The sequence below is a fragment of the Orcinus orca genome, chromosome 16 (genome assembly GCF_937001465.1).
Source record: "Orcinus orca chromosome 16, mOrcOrc1.1, whole genome shotgun sequence".
NCBI lineage: Eukaryota > Metazoa > Chordata > Mammalia > Artiodactyla > Delphinidae > Orcinus > Orcinus orca.
In genome coordinates, this window is record NC_064574.1 from 13353595 (window position 1) to 13379001 (window position 25407).

The 25407-nt window shown below is 49.8% G+C and overlaps 1 protein-coding gene and 1 long non-coding RNA gene across 4 annotated transcripts in view; one reads left to right on the forward strand and one right to left on the reverse strand.

Moving 5' to 3' along the window:
* The window catches only part of PREX1 (phosphatidylinositol-3,4,5-trisphosphate dependent Rac exchange factor 1), a 201649-nt gene that overhangs the window by 120741 nt on the left and 55501 nt on the right, over positions 1-25407 (forward strand). For 2 of the 3 annotated variants that reach the window (XM_012537823.3, XM_049699089.1), the window contains 5 exons: positions 3932-4093; positions 11682-11815; positions 17560-17678; positions 19197-19346; positions 21530-21677. In XM_012537823.3, the coding sequence (XP_012393277.1) occupies positions 3932-4093; positions 11682-11815; positions 17560-17678; positions 19197-19346; positions 21530-21677 (713 nt within the window). Of the gene's footprint in view, positions 1-3931; positions 4094-11681; positions 11816-16662; positions 16755-17559; positions 17679-19196; positions 19347-21529; positions 21678-25407 lie in introns of those variants that run through there. The other variant, XM_033411142.1, reaches the window with a different exon arrangement.
* On the reverse strand, positions 148-1998 carry LOC125961382 (uncharacterized). The gene is made up of 2 exons (XR_007472051.1): positions 1250-1998; positions 148-1152 (listed from the first exon to the last, which is right to left on the reverse strand). It is a non-coding gene; the product is annotated as an uncharacterized LOC125961382 (long non-coding RNA).

A 25407-nucleotide genomic window follows, 5' to 3' on the forward strand; every position in this document is an offset into this window, starting at 1 on the left:
TATTTCTGTACAAGGCAGTCCAGGGTTTATGTTCTTCCACCCCTGGGTTCTCAGATGTTCACACCGTGTCCACGTTCCAGCCAGAGAAAGGGGAGACAGGCAAGGAAAACGGAAGCTGCACACACCCCAGTGATCAGAACCTGTGTCCTGGTGGACGGGAATGTTGCCTTTATTCCGGGTGGCCTTGTGCTCAGCTAAGAATCTGTTCTGTTGCTTTTGACCAGGGATCAGCAAGCTTTTCCTTTAAAGGACCGGATAGTAAATATTACAGGCTTCACAGGCCTTATGGTCTCTGTCGCGACGATTCCACTCTGATGATGTGGCTACAAAGAAGTGAGGACAGCGGGGAAATGACTGAGCGTAAAGCTTCGTTTATTGCAACAGGTGGTGGGTTGGACTTGGTCCGCAGGCTTTCATTTGACCCCCTGCTTTTAGAAGGAGAGCATGCTGGATCTGCTTTGGGGGTTGAGCCCCTGTCACTGCTCACTCGGAGGAAACAGGGAGCTGGCTGGCTACACTCCCCTTTTGTGCCTTGGCTGGCTTGGCAGAAGTTCAGATGCTCAAAATTACTTACATTGGAGCATGGGGCTGGGGGTGCTTCGGGGAGTTCAACTGAATTCCGCATCATAGGTCACAGGCTTCTATCGTAGTTTTATCTGTGGACATGTCTGCAAGCAGGCCGTCAGCTCCAGGAGAGTTGGGGCAGTGTCTGTGTCATCTGTGTCCTCAACAGAGGGCCCAGCCTGAGGCCAGGTACACAGGAGGCCTCACTGGATGGATGAATGGGGCACAGAGCTTCCTGGTTCCAGCCTTGAGCATCTCTTGCCTGGACCATTGCAGTAGCCACTAGCCAGTCTTCCTGCTTTTACATTCACTTTATGTTCCCTCCAGTGCATCTTCCACTTGGCAGTCAGAGTTTTTTTTTTTTTTTTTTTTCCCCCCGGTACGCGGGCCTCTCACCGCTGTGGCCTCTCCCGCCTCAGAGCACAGGCTCCAGATGCGCAGGCCCAGCGGCCATGGCTCATGGGCCCAGCTGCTCCGCGGCATGTGGGATCCTCCTGGACAGGGGCATGAACCCGTGTCCCCTGCATCGGCAGGCGGACTCCCAACCACTGCGCCACCAGGGAAGCCCCTAGAGGGGTTTTTTAAAGGCTAAATAAATTGGATGGTGTTAGGCCTCAGCTTATAACCCCCCATCACCTCCCCATGGCTCTTGGGATGAAACCCGGAGACCACACCCAGGCCTTACCTGATCTGTGTTTGGTGTGTGCATCCGACCTCAGCACCCATCCTTCTCCTTGCTCACTCTGCTGCGGCTTCCCTGGCCTCCTTGCTGTTTCTCACTGCCTCAGGGCCTTTGCTTGTGCTCTTCTCTTGCCTGGAGTGCTGTTCCCACAGATGTTTGTATAGCCTGTGCCCTTACTTCATTCAGGTCTCCACCCTGAGGCCCTTCTCCTCAGAGAGACCTTCTCAGACCAGTGCACCTCCCTCACTGTCTGTCCCTTCACTTGCCTGATGTTTCACCTAGCACTTAATCAATAATATAAATTATATTTACCAGAGAGGAAAGTATTCCTATTTAACTATCTGAAAGGTTATAAATAGTATAGATGTTCAGAGCACTAACCTCAGAGCCAGACTGGTTAGGCTCAAGTCTGCTCCGTGACCCCAGGCAGATGACCTGACCTCTCTGTGCCTCAGTTCTCAAATCTGTCAAATGAGGATAATAATAACTGCCTCATAGGGTTGATGTGAGGATTGAGTGAGCTCAGAAAGAGTGCAAGCACTCACGAAATGCTAACTCTTACTATTACTGTTAGTGGTAATACTCAACTTCTGGACTGTTCTCTTGACTGTGAGCTCCCTGAGGGCCGTCTCAGTCTCTGTCCAGACCCCGGTGCTCTGGTACATACCTGTTGCTCAGTCTGTGTTTGTTGAGTGAGGAGTGAATGGAAATACGTCCCCTTTGTACAAAAAGCTCAACCCTCAGTGACCGGCCTGCCTCTGTCTTACTTCCTCCTTGAAGCTTTTCCGGCCACACTGTCCTTCCCCTTCTCTGATTTATCACGAGCGCTTTCACCACTTGGGGCTGTTGTTTGTGCCCCCACCCCACTTCCTCCCTTCCTTCCTCCCTCCATCCCTCCCTCCCCCTTCCCTGGGAGCACCTTTCCCAGCTCAGTTGCCTCCAGAGAGAGGGCTCCATCCTTCCCCACCCCTTGCTTCCTTTCTGGTCTGTCCCTGGGCCCAAGGCAGGTGCTCAGCAAATCCACAGGGTCCTGATGTTACAGAACATCTGGTCCTTGGGCCATTCGGATCCTCTCTGCAGAAAAGAGGCTGTTCACGTTCAGGCAGAGAAGAAATGAAGTGACTAGAGAAGACCTATTTTTGGAGCTGGTGCTCCGCAGGGCGTTCTCAGAACAACACCTGCCTGGCCCGTTGCGGCCTGCGGGCCCTGCTAACGTGTACCATCCTACGGAAGCGGGACTGATAATGGTCAGCGTAGACTGAGTGCGCACTGAGGCTGTACTTTCCCCCAGAGCTGCTTTTCCTGCAGTGTCTGATTTACCCCTCACCATGACCATGAGCGGAACCAGATGGCCGGGTTCAAATCCACGTTCCTCCCCCTACTTCTTGGAGCCCTTTGGACCATGCCGCTGAGCCTGCATCTCCTCCTCTGTTAAACGGATAATAACAGAACCTACCTCCCAGGCACAGAGTAAAGGCTCATCGTCACCATCCTCCCCCACATCACTGGTTTTCAGTCGATGAACCTGAGGCTGGACATGGAGGGCATCTGGCCCGAGGTCACCCAGCCGCCCAGGGGCGGAGCTAGCCCTGGAACCCATGTGAGACTGTACTGGGAACCAGCCCACTGGAGTGTCATGTCTGTGATTTTTGAGGGAGCAGAGAGATGGAGAGATACCGGAACATCTGAGCATGTCAGAGCAGGATGATTAGAGAAACTTATCTCTGCCGGCGCGTGTCGGTTGAGTGACGCGGCCTGAAAATCTTCCCTGATATCTTGAGACCCAGCTGGTCTCTGCCGTCTCAGTTCCTTTCTCATCACACTTACTGTGGGGCTGAAACCCTTTGATTAAGACCAGCCTGACCTTTAGAGTGTCCCAGCCTGTGCCGGTGGTGAGGTGCGAGATGAGAGTGAGAAACAGTGGGGGAGGGGCTTGCGGATTAAGCCCCCGACTGGCGTCTTTGTCCTCTTTACATGTTTCCTCCTCGTCCCTGTGAAGGCAAGGGGTTCTTTATACCCATTTTACAGATGAGAAAAACTGGGGGCTAGGGAGAGGCAGTGTCTATGGCCACCTCTCTGGCCAACTGGTCTCTGTCTCTTTCTTTCTCCTTCTCTCTCGCATTTACTCTCCTCCAGCCACACTGCCTCCTGGCTGTTTCCCTTACAGACCCCATACACTCCCACCATGCCCCTTTGCGTTTGCTGTTCCTGTTACCAGGCATGCCCTTCCCCCAGATTTTTGCAGGACTCTCTCCCTTCCTTTATCCAGACTCTCTGTTCAGATGTCACCCCCTCAGAGGGGCTTCCTTGACCTCCCTATTTGAAAGAACACCTCCTTTCCCAAGACCTTCTAGCCCCTCATTCTGATGTGTCTTTGTAATATTTGTCACTGATTTTTCTTAATTTTGGCCCACCTCCTTTATTAGAATGTAATAGCCACCAGATGAGGAATTTTTCTGTTTTATTAACAAATTTGTCCACAGACTCCAGAACACTGCCTGTTGTGGAGGAGCTGCTCAGGGGACATTTATTAAATGAATGAATGAATGAGTGATGTTCTCCAGCTCCAGATCACACCTTTTGTCCAGAGTAGAGCTGGGACTTGGTTCAGGCCCGGGTGTCCTGGAGGCTGTTTGGTGCCCTCTGGGTTGATGTCCCTCATTCCTGCCCTCTCCTCTACCCTAGGAACTCGCCAAGAGGACCCCCGGCAAGCACCCCGACCACCCCGCAGTCCAGAGCGCCCTGCAGGCCATGAAGACCGTCTGTTCCAACATCAACGAGACCAAGAGGCAGATGGAGAAGCTGGAGGCCCTGGAGCAGCTGCAGTCGCACATCGAAGGCTGGGAGGTGTGTCTGGGGCAGGAGGAACCTTCTGGGCTGGGGATGGGCCCGGAGGGTGCACAACTTGGGTTCAGACTGTGGTCTGGGCACCAGATTTGGCCTGTAGCATATTTTGTTTGGCCTCCATGGTGTTTGCAAAAAAAAAAAACAGTTTAATTATTTTTCAATTAGGTCCACATAAAAGTCTAGATTTAAAGTTTCTCTTAAAAAATTGGTAACACTGAGCCCCCCTTTTCCATGGCAACAGCCTCTGGAGCCTCTAGTTTTCCTCCATCCCCAGTCACTCTCCTTCACATGTTGCCTGTCTGCCTGGTGTCCCTTGAGCTTTTGATGCCAAGGTCAAGGGTAGCTTTTAAGGGTTCACTCCAGGATAGAATTCTGGCTTTGACACTGCCTTACTGGGTGACTGTAGGCAAATGTCTTAACTTCTCTGAACTTCGGTTTCCTTATCTATACCTGCATATAGTCGGTACTCAATAAGTGATAGGTATGGATATTACTATGATGATGATTATTAAGGGATGGGATTCTTGAGATCTTCTGTTGTGTCTTCCTTAAATTATTAGAGCTGTCCTAAAAGATCTGTAGAATGAAATGGGAAAATCTGAATCAATAAAAAAGTCAATATCCAAGTAAGTACAGCTGGAATGGGAGATGAAGACTAAGGAGGAACGACTCTTGGACACAGATAATTCTCTGAATCATCTGCCTTAGACCCTTTGGATGTGCTGGCACTGGCTGCATTTGGGATTTCCACTTCATCTCCCTGTGTTGGGGAGTCCTAAATGAGACTGTATAGCTGCGAGGTTGAGGGTATGGCTGCAAAGGGGAAGGACCTGTGCTCTGGAGGAGGTGGGTGTTGTGGATTAGTGTCTGTCATGTACCCACTCTCCTCTGCCTGGCCTTCCCGCCCGGCTGGAGAACAAATAGTTGCATTTCTCAGACTCCTTTGTAGCTCAGGTTTGGGATACGATTGGCCAAGATCAGATCCAGCTGCTCGAGATTCGGAAAGCAGGAGTGGGACGGAGGCCACCCTTGTGCTGTTGGTGCAGCAAAGCACAGCCGTGGTTGTGTTTGACTTTCTGTGATAGCATTTGCAGTTTCCAGCTTCTGAGTGTCAAGAGGAAAGGCATCCATTGTGTTGTTGGTGGTGTGTATCTAGCAGGATGGGGTGGCTTTGTAGCTGAGAGTTGAGGCAGCAGCTTCTGAGGGCCTGGAAGCAGCTTGGGCAGCATTTCCCTAGAATATCAGCTCGGGCAGGTGGTGGTCTGATTCTCCTTTTCCCCAGTTGGAGCAGGGGCAGTGGCTTCCCTGGAGGGCCAGTTCTACAGTGTTCTTGGTTTTTCTGGCAGCTGTGATTCTAGGCTCTTCTAACCCCTCCAAGGATTGGATAAGGCCCTCGTTTCTTTCTGCTTAAAATGCATAGCTTGGTTTCTGTTCCTGCACCTGAAAATTGTGTCAGGATGTGTCCTCTGAGGAATCACATTTCACCTTCATGATGTCAGAGCTCTGATTTGGTTTCTTGTGATCCTCTCAGCCTTCCCCTCTATGGTTCCATGATGGCAGCAGCTCCAGGCATCATGTGTTCCAAAGCAGGAGGAGACAGGGGCTCGGCCAGGGCAGTGAGGGGGAGCTCTCCTCCCTAGTGGAGGAGAACCTTTCCCAGAAGACCTTTCCAACTCATTGGCCAGAAGTGCGTCACTTTCGGCAAATATGCTGACCTAAAGAGCACATAGAGTGGATATGTTTAAACATCTGCCTGTTTGGGCTTTGAGCTTCCTGGCAGCCAAGGTAAAAAGAGCAGGACACCGAAGTTAGTCAACATTCATTGTCAAAAAAGGAACAAGCCGAGCAGTTCTTCTGGGTGACAGAGAGTTTCCTGACATCCAGCTAGAAGGGAAATTTCTCATGTGAGCCCCTGTGGAGAGAGTATTAAGCAAGCGATTTGGCAGCCAGAGCAGAAGTGATTTCCAGATGCCTCCTGGTAAGGGCCTAGGGAAATAGAAACTAAGGGTCTTTGGGGTCCTTGTTGACCCTGAAATATCTGCAGTTTGAGAGTGGCCTTTATTTTGACCTCTGTCGCTGGGTAAAGTAGGAAATAAAGTGACGTAGAATAAGAATTGCTGGCAATTTACTGAGCACCTATTACACATTTTCAACGCTAGAAGAGAGGGCAGTTGTTATCCCTATTTTACAGATGAGAAAACTGACGTGCAGGGTCTTGGCTTTGGTGCCCATCCTTTTTTTGTTTTAATTAATTTAATTAATTTATTTATTTTTGGCTGTATTGGGTCTTCGTTGCTGCACGTGGGCTTTCTCTAGTTGCGGAGAGCAGGGACTACTCTTTGTTGCGGTGCACGGGCTTCTCATTTCAGTGGCTTCTGTTGTTGTGGAGCACAGATTCGAGGCACGCGGGCTTCAGTAGTTGTGGCACATGGGCTCAGTAGTTGTAGCTTGCAGGCTCTAGAGCACAGGCTCAGTAGTTGTGGCGCACAGGCTTAGTTGCTCCGTGGCATGTGAGATCTTCCCGGACCAGGGCTCGAACCTGTGTCCCCTGCATTGGTAGGTGGATTCTTAACCACTGTGCCACCAGGGAAGCCCCCAGCCTTTTAACTTACAGATTATCCTGCCTTATGCAAGTTTGTCCTACTCTCCTGGCCTCATTTTCCCCTACTTATCTAATTTCAGAAATAACATCTCTGAAGTTATCTTCTGGCGTCATTGTGAGGGTCAAGCGAAGGGTAGAACATGAATGTTCTTCGGAAAATGTGAAATGGTTTTCTGTATAGTAGAAAGGTTTTTAAGTTTAATCCTCAAGATGACTTGGGAAAATAATACGTTCTAGCTAGAAAAAATAATGTTTAACAGTGAAGCTGCTTGTAATAGCTTCATGCCCTCAGTAGTTAGAACCTCAGGGGACAGTGTGACTTACAGGTGTAGTTCACAGTGAACGATGGTGGTTGCAAATCCTGATTTCTGATTCTCTCCTTGATCCTTTTTAATCTTTTTTTTTTTTTTTTTGCGGTTCGCGGGCCTCTCACTGTTGTGGCCTCTCCCGTTGTGGAGCACAGGCTCCAGACGCGCAGGCTCAGCGGCCATGGCCCACGGGCCCAGCCGCTCCGCGGCACGTGGGATCCTCCCGGGCCAGGGCACGAACCCGTGTCCCCTGCATCGGCAGGCAGACTCCCAACCACTGCGCCACCAGGGAAGCCCGCTTTCTAATCTTTTTGTTTGACCTCTTGCCAATCTGATTAGAGGGCTGTCATCTCTCTTGGAATATGGCTGACAAGGGACTTATTTCTGGAGGAGGGGGAGTCTTTTCTTGGCCACTTTCTTGCTGTGCGCTTGGGCTTGCATCATTAGTTTGATCTCCAATCTCCGGGTTGTTTTTTTTTTTGGCCTGATCCTCTGTAAGCCAATTGTCCTTTTTAGTTGTGGGACTGGTTTAGTTAAAACCGGATAAGTTAATCCATAAATCCATTTTACTGAGCACAAGTAAATGGGAGTATGTCGCAATACTGTGGATGTGAGTGTATGAGCCCACCCCCTCTGCTTGGTGGGGTACCTTTGCCTCAGTTTCCTCATCTGTACAGTCTGGCTAATGCCAGGGTGCCCCACGGGTCACTTGAGGATTCAGGGAGTGGATACATGCAAAGCGCTCAGAACGGTGCTTTCTTTATTGGATCAGAGGAAGCGCTCAATAAACGTCAGGAGGAGCCGTGGCAGCAAAGCAGGATTTCTTTCTTCATTTTTTTTAGATGAGAAAACATCATGCAACTTTGCCTAGGGCTCATACCAGTGTGGGCTGACCCTCCTGCAGAGGGACACTCCGGACGTTGGGCCCCACAGACTTTCGTGAGAAGCTCACGGTCATAAAAAGAAGTGCATGTTCTTAATAAGAAAGAAATAGAACACACCACTCTTGCTGGCTCTGGAAGCCCTGCTTTAAGAGACCATCAACTGCACTCACCCACGAGGGACAGAAGGAAATAGGGGTGAGGAAACATAAGACCATTAAAAACAAGGACCATAAACAGAAGTTCTTGTATGTTCTTCCCACCCTCCCTGGGATGCCTTGTGCTCTCGCCCCTTCGAAGACCCCTGCTCTAGACCAACAGCTGCATAAAAAACCCTTCAGGTTACCTTCTAGGAGGCAGCACAGGGTAGTAGAGGTGAGTGGCTAGGATGGTGGGACCACCTGTCTGGGTTCAGGTCCCAGCTCACTCACTGACCAACTCTATGACCTTGAACAAGTCACTTCACTGCCCTGTGCCTCAGCTTCCTCCTCTGTAAAATGAGAGTTTAAGGGTTAACGGAGTTTTGTAAGATCCTTAGAACTGGAGTTGGTGGGTGGTGAGCCCTGTGCCTGTGTTAGCTTTTGTCATCTTCTCTGAGTGTCAGCACTTCAGTTCTGCACCGTCTGAAAGAGGACTCCAGCCCTGACTGGCGGACACCTTGGTGCGCAGCCTCTTCCCTGGGTATCTGATCCTTAGCGCCACCCCTGACCTGGGTTCAAGGATTCCGGGGAAACCGAGTGTCAGCTGGGCTTCTTAGCAGGCCTGGGATGGAAGGGACCTCCCTCCGTAGTGTCCTTGGCATTTCAGATGCAGTTTGCTGGGTGGTCCTTGGCCAAGGCCAGGGAGGCAGCTTCCCAGGCTGGGTGTGCTTCTTCTCTGCCGTCCCCTGACATTGGTCTAGGTCTGTGTGACCTCCAGGCTCTTGGGCCCTACAGCTGGGCCAGGAACTAGGTTCATATACAGTACATACGAACGAGTTCCATTCCAAGAGTGTGTTTGTAAGTCCAGTTTGTTCACGAGTCCAACAAAGTTAGCCTAGGTACCCAACTTTTTTTTTTTTTTAACTTATTTATTTTTGGCTGCGTTGCGTCTTAATTGCCGCGTGCGGGCTTTCTCTAGTTGCAGAGAATGGGGGCTACTCTTCCTTGTGGCGTGCGGCTTCTCATTGCGGTGGCTTCTCTTGTTGCGGAGCACGGGCTCTAGAGCGCAGGCTCAGTAGTTGTGGCACGCAGGCTCAGCAGTTATGGCTCACGGGCTCTGAGCACAGGCTCAGTAGTTGTGGCGCACGGGCTTAGTTGCTCCGCGGCCTGTGGGATCTTCCCGGACCAGGGCTTGAACCCGTGTCCCCTGCATTGGCAGGCGAATTCCTAACCACTGCGCCACCAGGGAAGCCCGGTACCCAACTTTTACAGATAACGCCAGACACGAAAACTAAGTTATGTGATTGGACATGCAAGCACATGTTCGCATCTTTGAAAGTTCGCAACTTGAAGGTTCGTATGTAGGAGACTTACTGTACAAGCAGCCAAACTCTCCCTTTGGAGCCTGGAAGGGCTGGTGGGTGGACATGAGTGAGGTGGAGGAGACAGGAAGCACATGGTCTCGAAGGAGCTGTCGAGTTGCTCTGTGCTCTGAGCTGGCCAACGGGCCACTGATGGAGTCTTATCTACCAGGGAATCACACTCTCCCTGTTTGCAAGGATGCTGGGGCTCCCAGGGGCTCTTCATCCCCTAGCCCCAGGGCAGCAGGGGTGCTACCTCGCTGGGTCGCTGTGCTGTGGGCATCACACATCTGCCTGTGGCACGCAAGCGTCCAGGCTGTGGTTTCTGTTAACGGGTGTGTGCTTCTGTCCTGGGCTGCACAGCTCTTGATTGCAAAGAAGCTGGTTCCCCAGGACCCCGAGTGGGCCCCAGAGAGGGTCTCTGGCACCATTGGGCAAATGGATTTGCTGCTTCTAGCCGGCCCGTGGGCACAGAGCAAACCGACTTTGACGGCAGTTGGGGAGACTGCAGTGGGCAGTTAGAAAACAGCCTGATTTCTGAGTTGCCAAAACCAGTTTCCCATACTGGGTATCAGAAATAATTGAGTCAGCAGATCTTTCTGGGGTACGAACTCCTTGTCAGTTCTGGGCGTTGAGTGTCTGGGGAAGGAGATTCTATGAAGAATTCTCCTTCTTTCCTCCCCAAGTTCCTTTCCAGGCAGAGGTAGCATCACGTCTCTTTGTTGTGGTCTGCAGGTTGGTGAAATGAATTTCCCCTAAAATACCACTTTTGCATAATATCCCCTGGGCCTAAATGTCAGAGGCACCCCCTTGCCCACCTGTGGATGGGGCCTCCAACCTTATCTTGTATTTGATGTATTTAATAGTATTGATGTATTTAAAAGTATTAAAAAGTACATCAAGTACTTTTTAATGTATTTAAAAGTACATCAAGTATTTAAAAGTACATCAAGTATTTAAAGTTGGCGGCTGTAAGAAAGAGAGACTTCAGTGGCTTAAATGAGATAAAAGTTTATTTCTCAGTAGTGATGCAGGCTTGGGGTGGGGCACCTCTGCTCCATTCGGACCCTGGTCCCTTCCAACGCCTTCCTCCGTCCTTTGCTGCGTTGTATTCCACTACCGTGGCCATCTTCCAGCCTATGGCAAGAGGAGGGAAGAGAGGAAAGGGAGGGAGGCAGTTTTCTCAAGGAAATGATGTAGAAGTGAGGCATACTGGCCATAATGTGGTCACGTGACCACGCCTGGCACAAGGGATGCTGGGAGGTGGAGTCTGTGGTTGGGCAGCCATGTGCCAGCTGAAACTCCGTGCCTATGACGGAAGAGGAGCACGGATTTGGGGACCCTCCGGGGGCTTCCTTAGCCGGCATTCTGTGCCCTCCAAGGTCTCTTTCCAGCTTCCTCTCTGTTAGCACTTTGGGATCTCTCTGCCCCTGCCTTGGTCCCCCCAGAGTTCCAGATGGATCTGTGTGGTCCCTGGCTCTGAGGACTCCTCCCAGCAGGGACCTTGCCTATCCCTATCCTCAGCCTCTTTATCTTCGCCATCCTCCCAGGCCCATCTTGCTCCTCCCCGGTGCCTTTCCTGACCACATCGCCCTGAACCCCATGGATGTTCAGTGAACGTCATGAACACCTAACATCTTGGTCATTTAGCATAGATGACCAGGTAGAATTTGGGAACTGTTCCCGTCTATTCTCACATCCTGAGCTAGAGAGGGTGCTCTCAGAATCCTCTGCCCCTGGTGGAACTCACATTGCATTGGTCACCTGTTCTGCAAGCATTTATTGAGCACCTACTGTGTGCCAGAGAGTGTAGTAGGTGCTGGGAATACCATGGCAACTGCTTGATAGATGCTTGATAACGCTTCCTGTCCTTATGGAAGTGGGATTCTTGTGGAGGAGATAAAGTAACAAGTCAAGACACGAATAAATAAGGGGGGGAGGAGAGAGGCAAAAACCCAACCAAACAAAACCCATAACAAAACCAGATGTCCACTAGGGCCGTGTGAGCTGAGTGAGTCCTTTCACCTCGCTGAGCCCCAAGCCCCTGTTCTGTGAAATGGTCATCTGTGTGTGCTCCTGCCAGCATTGTTCTGGCACACTCACCAGAGGGAAGCCATCGATCAGGCTGTGCTGGGTTTCTGTCTGCTCACAGAATGTGCCTCCAGCGGTGCATTGAGATTTTGGGGGTGCGAGGGAGGCAGGGGCAGGTTCTGTCTGTGGGAAGGAAGGGGGGCATTCCCAGGGGAGCTCCTGCATTTGCCAGCTCATGCACCGCAACCCCCCATCGCTCTCCCAGGGCTCCAACCTCACGGACATCTGCACCCAGCTCCTCCTGCAAGGGACTTTGTTAAAAATCTCCGCCGGCAATATCCAGGAGAGAGCCTTCTTCCTCTTTGACAACCTCCTTGTCTATTGCAAGCGGAAATCCAGGTGAGTTGCTGGGGAGACTGGGACAGGGCTGCCCGGGTGGGCTGGGAGACTGGGACAGGGCTGCCCCGGTGGGCCGGGAGGCTGGGATTGGGTTGAACTCTTGACATAGGCTTGTCACTTCCCTCTCTAGGCCTCCCTTTTCTCTTCTGAGTTCAGGAATTCGTTCTAGATCAGCACTATTCAAGAACATAGGTTATTTAAAATTTTCTGGTAATCACGTTACAAAGAGCAAAAGAAATAGGTGGAATGAATTTAAATAACATTTCATTTACCCCAATATGTGCCCAAATATTATTATTTCAACTTAACTTAAAAATTTATTAAATAGGTATTTTGCATTCTTTTTAAAAATTTACACTAAAGCTTCAAAATCTAGTCTGTATGTTACACTTCTAGCACCTCTCAATTTGTACTAGGCACCTTTTAAGTGTTCAGTAGCCGCCTGTGGCTTGTGGCTGCCACAGTGGACAGTGTAGGTCGAGACGATCATGGAAGTTTGGAGAGTCTTTGTGCCACCAGAATCCTGTGATTCTAAGATCCAAAGGTAGATGGTTTGAGGGGAGGGAAGTCCTCTCCTGTTAAGTTTTTTGAGGGAAAGATAGTATCTTTGTCATCTTTGTGTCTTTCACTGGAGCTTCTTAAACTTTGTAGCGTGAACGGATGGGTGGATGAGTGGTAGACTGATGCGGATGTATGTGTGGTTGGATGTGTGGGCAAATGGGAGGAGGGATAGATGGGTAGTTGCAGGTTTGGGAGATGAATGGGAGTGATTGTCTATGTGTGTATGAATTGGTTCGTGGATGGATGAACGAGTAGATGAATGAGTGAGCAGTCAAGTGGTTGGAGATTTAGGAGATGGCTGGATGGAGGGATAGGTAGAAAGTTGGGGGAATCTGTGAATGTTTGGGTAGTTGGAGAAATGGAAATGAAGACATGATGAGCCGGCAGAGGTTATATTTATTTATTTATTTAAATATGTATTTATTTATTTTTATTTGGTTGTGCCAGGTCTTAGTTATGGCTCGTGGGCTCCTTAGTTGTGGGATCTAGTTCCCTGACCAGGGATTGAACCCAGGCCCCCCTGCATTGGGAGTGCAGAGTCTTAACCACTGCACTACCGTGGAAGTCCCTAGGACAGGTGTATTTAAATGAAAGGCGTGTTGGGGTCTTTATGTATGGTTTGTTGAGTGAATGGGTAGATGGATGGATGGTTGGATGGTCATAAACTTGGGAGGCTGAGTGGGTGGTGGAGGTTTGGAGATCAGTGGAGGGATGATCAGTTGGATGGGTGTGTTGAAGGATGATTGGTTGATAGTTGCCAGGGTGGTTGGACTCTGGTACGGGAGGTTGGTTGATAGGATGGTTGAGTTGATGGATAGGTGGATGAACGATTGGACAGACGGAAAGTTAGGAGACGGAGGGGTAGGGGCACGAGTGGATGGTTGGATGCATGAGTGGGTGGGTAGATTGGTGGACCAAGAGAATTCTTGCCTTTCAGTTTTCTCGCTGAGGAGGTAGAGGACAACTGACCAGTGCAGCCCTTTTTGAATTAAGCTTCCTGTTATTTTGTTTTAGGGATGAAATGGTGACTTTCCAGAGGCTTCTTTACTCTTTTATCTAGCAAAAGTTAGGGCTGAGGGGAGGTCCAGATCCTGGGTCCTACTGTCAGCATCACCTCCAACTTCCCTTGTGGCTCTGGGCTTGTCACTTCCTGTCTGTCTGAGCCTCGTTTTCCTTGTCTGATTCTGCTGGCCTCCTAAGGTGGTGGTGAGGAACCTTTCCACAGGATGAATGAGGGCTTTCCGTGTGAGTGTGGGGAAGCTTCTCATGGTCTTCCTCCTCCAGCCTGACCTCTCTGAGCCTCAGTTTTCTCTTCTGTAAAATGAGGTTGATAAACCCCTTCTTACAGTAGTGTTTGCTTAAGAGCAACTGTTGAATCCCTGCTCAGCCATTTCTCTAGCTCTGTGACTTTGCCTCTCTTTGCTTCAGTTTCCTCATCTGTAAACTAGGATGAATTATCATGTATCTTGTACCGTGTACAAGGGCAAACATGTTAAGTGTGCCTGGCACATAGTAAGTGCCCAGAATAAGGAGTAGCTGCCATTACTGTTAACTTACCTCCACATGTGATGTGTTCCTATTGAGTGCGATCCCACGGGTGCAGCACCTGGCACATAGTAGGTGCTTTAGCCACAGGCCCCTCCCCTTCCTCCCTTTCCTCCCTGTTGTGGGACTTGGTCCTTCTGGTCAGAGATCTCCATCTCCCTCTTTCACCATCTCTGAGTGGCTGGGTCAGTGTGTCTCTTTCTCATTTGATATTTTATTCCCGTTAGTCTGTCTGCATCTGTCTCATGTCCTCCTATCCCCCCATCAATGCCCCCTTCTCCTTCCTCCTTGCTTCCTGCCTGTTCTCACTGGAGCCATCCTGAGAGTCCTTCTTCGACAATGCCAAGACCACTGCCAGCGTCCACCCCTAGCCCTTCCCCCCCACCCGCCGTGGGCTGTCTGAAGCAGGCACTTATCCCAGAACACTGGGGTTTAGAAAGCAGAATGTCCCTTCAGGCCTCTGTGACCTCCCAGCCTGGGCCACGTTTGCTCAGCCTTCAGTCACCCTGTCGTGGGCCCTTCCTCCACTGGAGCAGTAGCAGCTGATGCCGATTGTACTGGACACCCAGTGGGTCGTCTAGGGCGCACGCACTCTTGTAAGGCCGTTTCCTGTCTCAGGCCTGCAAATGAGCTGGGCTGGCTAGAAGGAGAGGGCACATCTGTCGCCTGGGAGAACCTGGCAGGCGGCCTCCGCCCCTGCTCTGGGTCAGGAGCCAGAGGGCTGGGCTCCGAGAGGTCTCAGAGGGATTGGGCATTGGTGGATGGAACTCGCAGCATGGCTCTGATGTAGTCACAGGAAACGCCGGACGCTGGTAGGTGTCTGTCTACGGTCATGTCTTTGCCTGGGCCATGCCAGGCACTGCCTCTCCGGGTTGTGGGTCAGGGGAGGTCTCTGACTCGGAGTGCTTCTGGTCTGATTCAAAAGCAGAGGCTCCTTGGATGTCAGAAGTGGAAGGGAGAGTTTTTAAAAACGCACCTCCCCATTCTTCAGAAGGCAAAACTGAGACACAGAAGAGCTAAGTCTCATGTATCTCGACTGCTTGTTTAACATCTTAGAGGCGTCAGCAGCGTGTAGTGGTTAAAGACTCAGAGACGCTGCTGCTTGCAAGCTGTGTGACCTTGGGCAAGTTATGTCAGCTGTTTGTGCCTCTGTTTTCCTGTCTGTTTAATGGGGATGAAAGCAGTCTCCGTCTCATGAGGTGTTTTTTATAGATTAAGATAAAACATGTAACGTGGTTAGAATGATGCCTGGCACATGGTATGTAAGGTAGAAGAACTCTAAATCTGTATCTTCCCTTGGGTGTGTCACAGACAGCTTACCCTTAACTTGGGTCTAAAACAAGACTCTTCATTTTCATTGTAACTCCTGCTCCAAACCTTTTCCTCCTTGAGTCGTCGTCATTCCCAGTAAATGGCACCGTCATTTACCTAGGATCTCAGGCCAGAATCTTAGTTGTCCTTGATTCTGACCTGCCTCACCCCCCATCACCAGCAAGTGCTTTGCATTCTCTCATCAAACGTTGGTCAGAACCTCAATGTAATTATGATAAAAATTCCAGGAGGGAGGTTGTGTGTATATGTACGTAAATGATTTTAAAATTTACGTGGAAACAGAAAGAGATAAAACTAGCTAAAGACAGTTTTGAAGAAGAACAAAGCTGGAGGACTTTTATTACTGATACCACGGCTCACTATAAAGCTATAGTAATTAAGACAACGTAGTACTGGTGTAAAAACAGACAGATTAATGGAATGGAGTAGTGAGTCCAGAAGCAGACGTACATGTAAGCAGTCATTTGAATTTCAACAGAAGCACCAATGAGGTGCAATAAATGGTGCTTGGTCAGTTTGATATCCAGTGGGAAAAATGAGTCTTGAACCCTTACTTCACACAGTATACAGAAGTCATCCTCAGATGGATTATTGATTTCACTGTGAAAGATAAAACAATAAAGCTTCTAGAAGAAGGCATAGGAGGCTATCTTCATGATCTGGGGGTAAGCAAAGATTTCTTAGATTGGACAGAAAGTATAATTATAAAGGAAAAATAGATTTATCAGACTACCTTAAAATTAAGAACTTCCGTTCATCAAAAGACACCAAGATGAGAGTAAAAAGGCAAGCCACAGAGGAGGAGAAGATCTTTGCAATCCACTTTGCAAAGGACTCATATCCAAAATATATAGGCCAAATTTGGCCCTCTGCCTATTTTTATAAATAAAGTTTTATTGGCACACAGCCATGCCCATTCATTTTTGTGTTGTCTCTGGATGCTCTCATGCCTCAAGGGCTGAGTTAAGTAGTTGTAACAGAGACCATATGGCCCACACAATTGAAAATGTTTACTCTCTGGCCCTTTTTCAGACGAAATTTGCCGAGCCCTGCTATAAATCATTAAGAAAAAGGCAGACAACCCAACAGAAGAATGGTCAAGGGACAGTCATTTCACAAGTGGAAGACACCAGATGGCCAATAAACATGAAAAAGTGCTCGGCCTCATTATTCATCAGGGAAATACAGATGAAATCTTTATTAGAGACACTCCTTTCTGCTGCCAGAATGGCCCAAATGAGAAATTAAATACCAGTTATGGAGGATGTGGAGCAACTGGAATGTCCCTCTGCTGCTAGGGGTGGGAGAATTGATACGGCTTGGCAGTATCTACCAAAGCCGATCGTATGCATTCCTTATAACTGAGCAATTCAGCTCCTAGGTAGATAACCCGGGGAAATGCACACATATGTTCTTCATAAGACATGTGCCAGAACATTGCCAGCAGCACCAAACTGGAAGCACCCCAAATGTCCATCACCATCACCCTGTGCGATTCCACGTATGTGAAGTTCTAAAACAGGCAGAGTGAATCCATGAGTTTAGACGTCAGGGTAGTGGTTACCCTTGCACAGGGTAGTGACCAGAAGGGGACGTGATGGAGGGCTCTTGGGGTACCTTCTGCCCTCCTGTATTGGAAGGTATATTCTCAGAGACTTTGTTTTGTTCCCTGCTGCAGCCCTAGCACCTAGAGTAGTGCTTGGTGCCCAGCAGGTATTTTCTTGAGTGCCTGTTGAATGCATGGGTGAGTGACTCCCCTGGTCCCAACTTGGTATCCTTCCCATACGAAGCACTGGTCAGATTGTTTGTTGAGTGACTAAATGGGTGAGCAAGAGAATTCACCTGAATGAATGAATGAATGGTGGGTAGGTAGATGTAAGTGGATGGATGGATGGATGGACTTCCTACTCCAAGTTCCTTTCCATTCTGGTTTTATTTCAGGAAGTTCCTGTTTGTTAGACACCCTGAGAGTCTCTACCCATTTTCTAGCCTAGAAGAGTGGGTTTCTGTTGCTTCTTGTTGGTTTCACATCCACATCTCCTGTTGGCTCAGAAGTAGCTCTGGGAGGTCAGCAAGGCTATTAACCCATTTTCCAGATGAGGAAGCTGTGGCTGAGAGTGGAAAAGTGACTTGCTCAAGTCACCCAACCACCAGCCAAAATGCCATACTTCTGACCTGGTTCCTGCACTTCTCCTGTCCCCGGGCGCCCTTCTGTGTTACTGCCTTGCTTCCCTTTGCTCTGTTGAAGACGGTTGAGCCCCAAGGAGAGGAGGCATAGGGGACATTGACTTCCCACTGTCTTTCAGGGTCACTGGGAGCAAAAAATCCACCAAGAGGACCAAATCCATCAACGGCTCCCTGTATATCTTCCGGGGTCGAATCAACACTGAAGTCATGGAGGTGGAGAACGTGGAGGATGGGACAGGTAGGTCCCCACCCATGCCCTGCCCGAGCCCAGCCCCCCTGCTCTACAGCACAGTCTCTGCTGCGGTTCACCAGTGTTTTCCTTTGATCGGGAAAGATAACCTGTCCACAGAAAAGTGCCTAAAACATACGCACATAAAGCCAACCCCTGGGTGGTCACCATTCAGGTTAAGAAATAAACTGCTACCTGCACCCCAGAAGCCCCTCACACGCCCCTCCCTGGCCACAGTGCCTCCTTCCCCCAGAAGTAACCACTCTCTGAATTTTGTGATGATGATTTTCTTGCTTTTTAAACATATTTTTACCTCCAAAATATGCATTGCTAAACATTTTAATTAAGATTTCTGTTTTCGAACCTTATTTAAACGGTTATATGATTACAAATACATATAAAATTATATATATGTATTTCTTATTATTATTGCTTCTCACTGTGTTTCTCTGGGTAGCACTGGCCCAGAATGTGGATTCTTTTTTTTTTCTTTTTAAATTGAGGTTTAGGTGATTTACAACATTCTATTAGTTTCAGGTGTACAACATAGTGATTCAATATTTGTATAGATTGTACTCCGTTTAGTTACTACAAAATAGTGGCTGTGTTCCCCTGTGCTGTACAATATATCCGTGTTGCTTATCTATTTTATACGTAGTGGTCTGTATCTCTTAATCCCATACCCCTATCTTGTCCCTTCCCCCTTCCCTCTGCCCCCTGGTAACCACTAGTTTGTTCTCTATATGGTATAAAGGGTCGTAAAGTGTACTGTGCATCTTGCTCCTTTCACTCAGCCCCGTGGTGGTGAGAGTCATCCGTGTTTCTGCATGTCGCTCTCCGTAGCTCGTCGGTTTCCATTGCTGTGTAGTTTTCTCTTGCACAGATAGTCCCCAGTTTACCCATTCCTTTTGTGAGGGCCATTTGGGTCGTTTCTGTCGTTTACCATTATAGACAGTGATCCTGTGAGTATTCTTGTGTGTACACCTCTTGGTGTTTTTGTCCTTGAGCTTGTCCAGGACAGGGGTTCTGAATTGGTTTTGAGCCACAGACCCCTTTGGCAGTCTCACGAAACCTGTGGACCCCTCCTCAGATTCAGGGTATAGCTGGCTGCAACATTCCTGGATAACGTCAGCCTGTTTTCAGAGAGGTTTGCCAATTCCCATCCCAGCCAACACTCTGTAAGGGCCCGTGACTTGGCATCATCAGGCTTACACTAGGGTTTTATGCAGCCCAAGTGCCAGAATGAGATGGGCAAGGAGGCATAAGGTGTCTCCCTTTGCAATCGAGGGGGTGGGAGGCTCTTTGCTTGAGGTCTTTGTTGCCCACCAGAGAATAGATAGGAGAGGGAGCATCTGGAGGATAGTAAGTTCAACTCCCAGATCCTGATGCCATTGATGCCTCTGCCACCCTGTCCTTCTGGAGGAGGAAGGGCTGGTCCTGTGGCCTCACTCGTAAGCATATAATGATGAATGTTGGGTTGTATGGCTGAGCTCTTGCTGACCCCGCTTTGCCTCCTTCCCTTGCCAGCGGATTATCACAGCAATGGCTACACCGTCACCAACGGCTGGAAGATCCACAACACGGCCAAGAACAAGTGGTTTGTCTGCATGGCCAAGACAGCGGAGGAGAAGCAGAAGTGGCTGGATGCCATCATCCGTGAGCGGGAGCAACGCGAGAGTGAGTGGCTGGGGGCTTCCCCAGATCCCTGGGGCGTATATGGCTTCCTGCAGCCTCGTCCCTTCTGTAGAGTGATCTGTGTCTAGGGGAGGGGTGTAGGATCCTTTCCAGAAAGGTCAGAGCTACAGAAAGCAGGTCTCTGAAGGGGCGGAGAGCTCTGGGACTGTTAGAACTTGGTGGGATCTCAGCTCATCTGGTTTAGCCCGCCAGACAGATGGGGAAACTGAGGCCCCATGGAAGGGAATTGCCCAAGGTCATGCCAATGTAGTTGATCATCCTGATTCTTTGCTTCCTTCACCCTTGAGGGTTAGTAGTCAAGATGCTCCCTACGTGCCTCTGTCCCCTCCACGCTTCTGTTCCCTTCACCGGGGGTTCTTTTTGTTTGACATTCACCAAGTCTTTGGGAGGAGGGTCCCGGGGGCTGCCCCTAACTGTCGTATGAATGCTTGGGCCAGGCACTTCTGAGGCCCCTGCGTTAGGAAGTGCAGAGCTGGGTGATAGCTGGGTGCAGTTTGGGGGTGGGAGACTCTGAACTGCTGTACAGAGACCACCGTGCTCGGAAGAGGAGGCCATGGTGTGTTTGGGGGTGAGTTGCTTCCGCTTTCCAGACCTCAGTGATGTGGCCTGGTAAATGGGGATAAAGCTCCTGCCGCAGAGGGTTGTAGTGCTGCTAAATGAGGTTTGGATTTGATGATAAGTACTTGCAGATTTGACTCATGATCCTAAAAATGGTACCTAGCGCCCAGCTTTACAGAGGAGAAAACAGAGGCCCGGTTTCCTCCATATCTATATTCTGTTCTCTTGAAATCCCTACTTGGATGTGTCGTGGACATCTCACACTTACCATGTCTAGGCAGAATTCTTAATTTCCACCCTGTCTTCTGCCCCAAACCCACTCATTCCCTGGACTTCCCCGTCTCAGTAAGTGGCTCCTTCAGTCATCCAGGAGCTCAGATTGAAACCGTTGGTGTCACCCTGTTGTCTGCCGACTCCCCAAACTCAGTAGATCAAGTCCCTTTAATTCTGCCTTCCACTCACATGCCAAGTCCATCTACTTCTGTCCTCTCCCTGCTTCCACCCATGTACAAGTCACCACCATCTCTCAGGAATGAGTATGGGCCCAGCATGGCCAGGTCCACTGAATTTTTTTTTTTTTTTGAGAAGTTAGACATCAGGATTTTTAGGTGACATGTCTTGATTTTAAATGTTGCATCAAAATTTATTAAAATGCCATTAGGCCAGGTAAACAACTGAACGTAGCCCCTGCTGGGGCAGGTTTATGACTTCTGACACGGATCAGGGCTGGGTGTGTGGTCAGGACTGGGGGTGGGGGTCAGGGGTGTGGCCTGGCCTGGGTGGGGCTGATCAGTATCTTTGTGGTCGGAATGGATGGCTGTGGTCAGTGCTGGACATATGTGCTCATGAGTGGAGTGTGGCCTGAGTAGGCCTTGGTTGTTAGAATCGGGGTATCACCCAAACCCTGAGCTCAGGGCTGAGTTTCCAGGCCTGGTACATGCTGTGGTCAAGAGCACAGATCTGGAGCCAAGCTTGAGGGTCTAAATCCTGGTTCCACTACTTCTAGACGGGCAACCTTGGACAGGAACTTAATTTCTAAGGACCTCAGTTTCTTCAGCTGTAAAATGGGGATAATGGAACTTGCCTTGTTTCCTTGTTTCCTGTGAGGATCAAGTGGCATAGAGTAGGCACTATAAAAGCATTTGCTATTATTATTTGTCACTACTCTTATTGTCAGGATTGGATGGGGTCCAGGTAGAAAATATGGGGCAGTGATTGGGATTATAGTTCTGTGTGTATTGTCTAGAGAAACAGGGAAATTTCCATCCCTGGCCTGGAAGGAAGGTCTCAGTAGGTTTTCTGATAACCTCAGAATTTGGAAACCCATTCTCAGGTTGAAGGGTCGACTGCTTATTACCCTGGGACTTAGCCTCTCTGGACCTCAGCTTTGCAATCTGTGAAATGGGGGACTTACCCACCCTCCTCTACAAGGTCTTGTGTGGGGTCACTGGCAGGTGCCTAGAAGAGTGTCCGACATGCAGGGAGTGCTCTATGGGTGACCACTGGCTGTGGCGGTAGTTGGGGGCAGCTGGGGGAAAGGCTTTCAGGAACCACATGCCCGCCTGCTCTGCTCCCCAGCGCTGGTGCTGACCGTGTCCCCTCCGCAGGCCTGAAGCTGGGCATGGAACGGGATGCGTACGTCATGATCGCGGAGAAGGGGGAGAAGCTTTACCACATGATGATGAACAAGAAGGTGAACCTGATCAAGGACCGTCGGAGAAAGCTGAGCACCGTCCCCAAGTGCTTCCTTGGCAAGTGAGTGACCCCATCCTGGCCTCTGCTGTGTCCCAGGGTCTTGGCTGGAGGCTGGAGGTGGGCAGACCCTCTGTACCCACGTGGCTTTTCCCAGCCCTGCCCCTTCCGCCATGGGCAGAGCCACTAAGGCACCTCGAATCCTTGTGGAACAGTCCTTGGAGATCAAGGACAGTGGGGTGCCCATATCAGGGCTTTCAAATGTTTTGACCACAACTCACTGCAAAATGTAAGTTTTATATTGTGACCTGGTACACACATTCACGTAATATATGACTGAAACCAAAGTTTCACAAAATTTACTGTGCTTGTTACACTCTGAAAATACCTGTCTATTCTGTTCTGTTCTATTCTATTCTAGTCATTTCTTCATTCATTTCAAAAATAGTGCTGAGTGAAACGCATGAAATTGATTTCACAAACTGTGAGCGGGTTTTCCACCATGGATTGAAAAACGCTGCTCTAGCATTCAAGCAAAGAGAAGCCCCTATAGATATGTCAAGCAGAAAGGTATTTAATGCAGGGAGTTGATTTCAAAGGTTTTGGAAGAGCAAATGTAGACCTTTGAATTCGCCTTTTTGGACTGTCATAACAAAGTATCACCGTCATGGCAGCTTAAACAATAGAAATTTATTTTCTCATAGTTCTAGAGGCTAGAAGTCTGAGATCAAGATGTTGGCTGGGTTGGTGTCTGGTGAGGCCTCCCTTCCTGAGATACACAAGGGGAAGGGGAGGTCCATATGGTTTCAGTACTTAGGGCTTCCAATTTCTCTGTCTGGGAATTACGTTATTTCCTAATAATAAAACATTATTACCCCCCACCCCTATTTTATAACCAAGGATCAAAGGACCAGAGCACAGGTGAGATGGGATTGGATCCTAAACCCACATTTAAATCTCATTCACCTGGGGGAGGGGGCTGGGGATTGGGAGAAGCAGGAGAAATGCATTTCTTGTAAAACCATCAGGCTGTTTCCAGGCCCTACTGTGTGTTAGACCTAGTGGTCGGTGCTCTGGAGAGGGTAGAAGAATGCCCAGGGCTCTTGACCGCACGAAGCTTGTGGGGAGAGAAGCTTGCCTGTGAGGCTGGGATTTTGTTGAGAATTTATTAACTTACACCCCACCCGCTTCCCAAAAGATTTTGAAGAGTCCTGGGGTAAAAGCGGCTGTAATTATTGTATTGCCGTAGACCAGGTGAGAGGTGCCGTGGACTGGGGTAGTCACCGTGGAGATGGGGGCAGGTAGTTGCATTCTGGATCATGTGGAAGGTGACAGCATTGGCTCATGGGGTGGAGAAAAAGGGAATTAAGGATCCTGAGCACCTGGAAGGGCTGGAGTGCTGATTGCTGCGAAAGGGGAGACAGAGGCAGGTTTCAGAGGGTGGGAGTCGAGCCCAGAGGCTCCACTTGGATGCCTACACTGAGACAGGCTCCCGGACAGAGATGTCGACTTGTTAGTTGGATATGAAATCTTGACCTGGGGAGAAAAGTTCTGGCTTGGAGACCTAAGTGCAGGGGATGTGGGCATTTAGATGGTTTTCAAAGCCATGAGACTGAATGAAATCCTGCAGGGGGATGGATAGAGAGAGGGATGAGGCAGAGACTGGGCTCTGGGGCGGAGGAGGAAGCAGCAAAGGAGACTGAGAGGGAGCGGGCAGAGGGGTGGGAGGCACGCTGGCGAGTGCAGTGATCTGGAAGCCAGCTGAGGGAAGATGCAGAGCCCGTTTGCACGTGTTAAGGTCGAGATACCCAGGAGACGTTCACATATTGAACAGATGTTGGATGGGCAGCTGGAGACCAGTGTGAAGCCGGGGGCAGGGGGCCAGGGGGAGCTGATTGGTCATGGCTTGCGGCAGCAGGCAGGGGATTTTGGGGGTGTTTGGGCCCCTGGAGTTGGCCTGGATGCCTTGGAGTCAGGCTGCCCTTTTGCCCTCAGGGTTAGTTGACCCCAGCTCCATGTTCCCTGGGAGGGTCTGTGGAGGGGAGGCTGTGGGCCCCAGACCTGTGGGAAGCAGGGAGGGGGCAGCCGGGCTGGTCTCCATCAGCTAATTCCTAATCCCTGGGCAGAAAGGAGGTTTCTCTCGAGGAGGGGTTTGCTTCCGGCCCCCCCAGGGTCAGAGGACCTCCCCCCCCCCCCCGCCTCTTTCCAAACCCTTTGGAGAGCTTAGTCCAGCTGGATGGGCTAACCTGTCTGTGATTAGGGCTTCAGCAGGGTGTTCTGTCTCCTCAGGAAGGATTAGGGGAGATTTCTTTTACTGCCCATTTGAAACAGGGCCAGGATTGAAGCTTGTTTGGCAATCATTGGGCCCTCAAGGACCAGACTTCCTGCAGGAGATCGTGCTGATAAAAACTCTCCTTGTGTGGCTTTGCTCTGCACACAGCCCTGGGCTCGTGGTCCTCCTCCTTCCTGGTCAGGGCCCAGCTCCTCCTCCAGGAGCACCCGGGCCCCCTCCAGTGGAAGGAACCAGCAGCCACAGAGACACAATCGCGGAGCCTTTCTCTGCTCCAGGTGCTGCCATGTGGCCGTGCCTTTTATTCTTTGTGTGACACTGTGAGGCAGTTTACTGCCATTGTTCCCATTTTAAGGGTGAGGACACTGAGGCACAGAGAGGGAAAAGGTCCTACACAAGGTCACATGGGCACAAATTGGGGGCTGGGATTTGAACCCAGTACTTTCTCTCACCACACTCTGCTGCGTTTATCCATTTCTATCTCTATTCAGCACATTTCGTTTTTCCTTGATCGTTACCTGTCTCTACCAGATGGGGGACTCCAGGAATACAAAAAGTGTCTGATTTATCTTTATAACCTTTAAGGGTTAGGCTTTGGATCAGACTTGGACTCAAGTCCTGCTTCCCCTGCCTTCTAGCTGTGTGACTTTGGGTAAGTTTCTTAACCTCTCTGAGCCTCAGTAAATGACCAATTAATGAGAGAGAATGAAATGTTTGCCTTGCCGGATTGTCGGAGGATACAGAGAGAAAACACATGTGACATGCTCAGCACATTGTGGGCAAGAGTGATGGAAATGTGATGGAGCTTAAGGAGTGGCCTGTTTCTGCCCTCATCAGAGACAAAGCTCATGGATGCCACGTGAAGAAAAACCAAGGAATGAAATCTGTGTATTTTTGTGGAGGCTTCATGGGAGGAACATGGCGTTTGCCCTCTAGGATCCTCGGATTCTAGGGAGACAAAATTGATCCCTTCATCTATCCCAGTCATTGTTTATTGAGCCCTTACTGTGTGCAAGCAGTGAACCCCTGCCCTCGTGGAGACAACAGGCCAGTAGGGGAATCAGAAACTAGATAAATACAAACAAGGAAGGGAATTTCAGTGACTTGATGAGTGCTTTAAGGAAATAAGTAGGTTGATGTGAGGAGGTGAGGAAAGGGGGTGTGGTTTCAGCCAGGGTGGTCAGGAAGGGCCTCTTGGGGGAGGTGACATTTTAACCAAGATCTGGATGACAAGCAAGAGCCAACCATGAGAAGATCTGGGGGAACAACATTCCTGGCAGAGGGAATAGCAGGTGCGAAAGCCCCAAGGCTGCAATGAGCCTTGAGTAAATTGAGGAACAGCGAGGAGGCCAGCGTGGCTGGAGGGAGTGAGTGGCTGGGGGGTGTCGAGATGAGGCCACAGGGGGTAGCAGGGGCCAAATCAGGCAGGTAAGGGGTGAGGGGTTCAGATTCTATCCCAGGTGCTCTGGGAATCCATTGAAAGAGTTTACGTGGGAGAGTGAG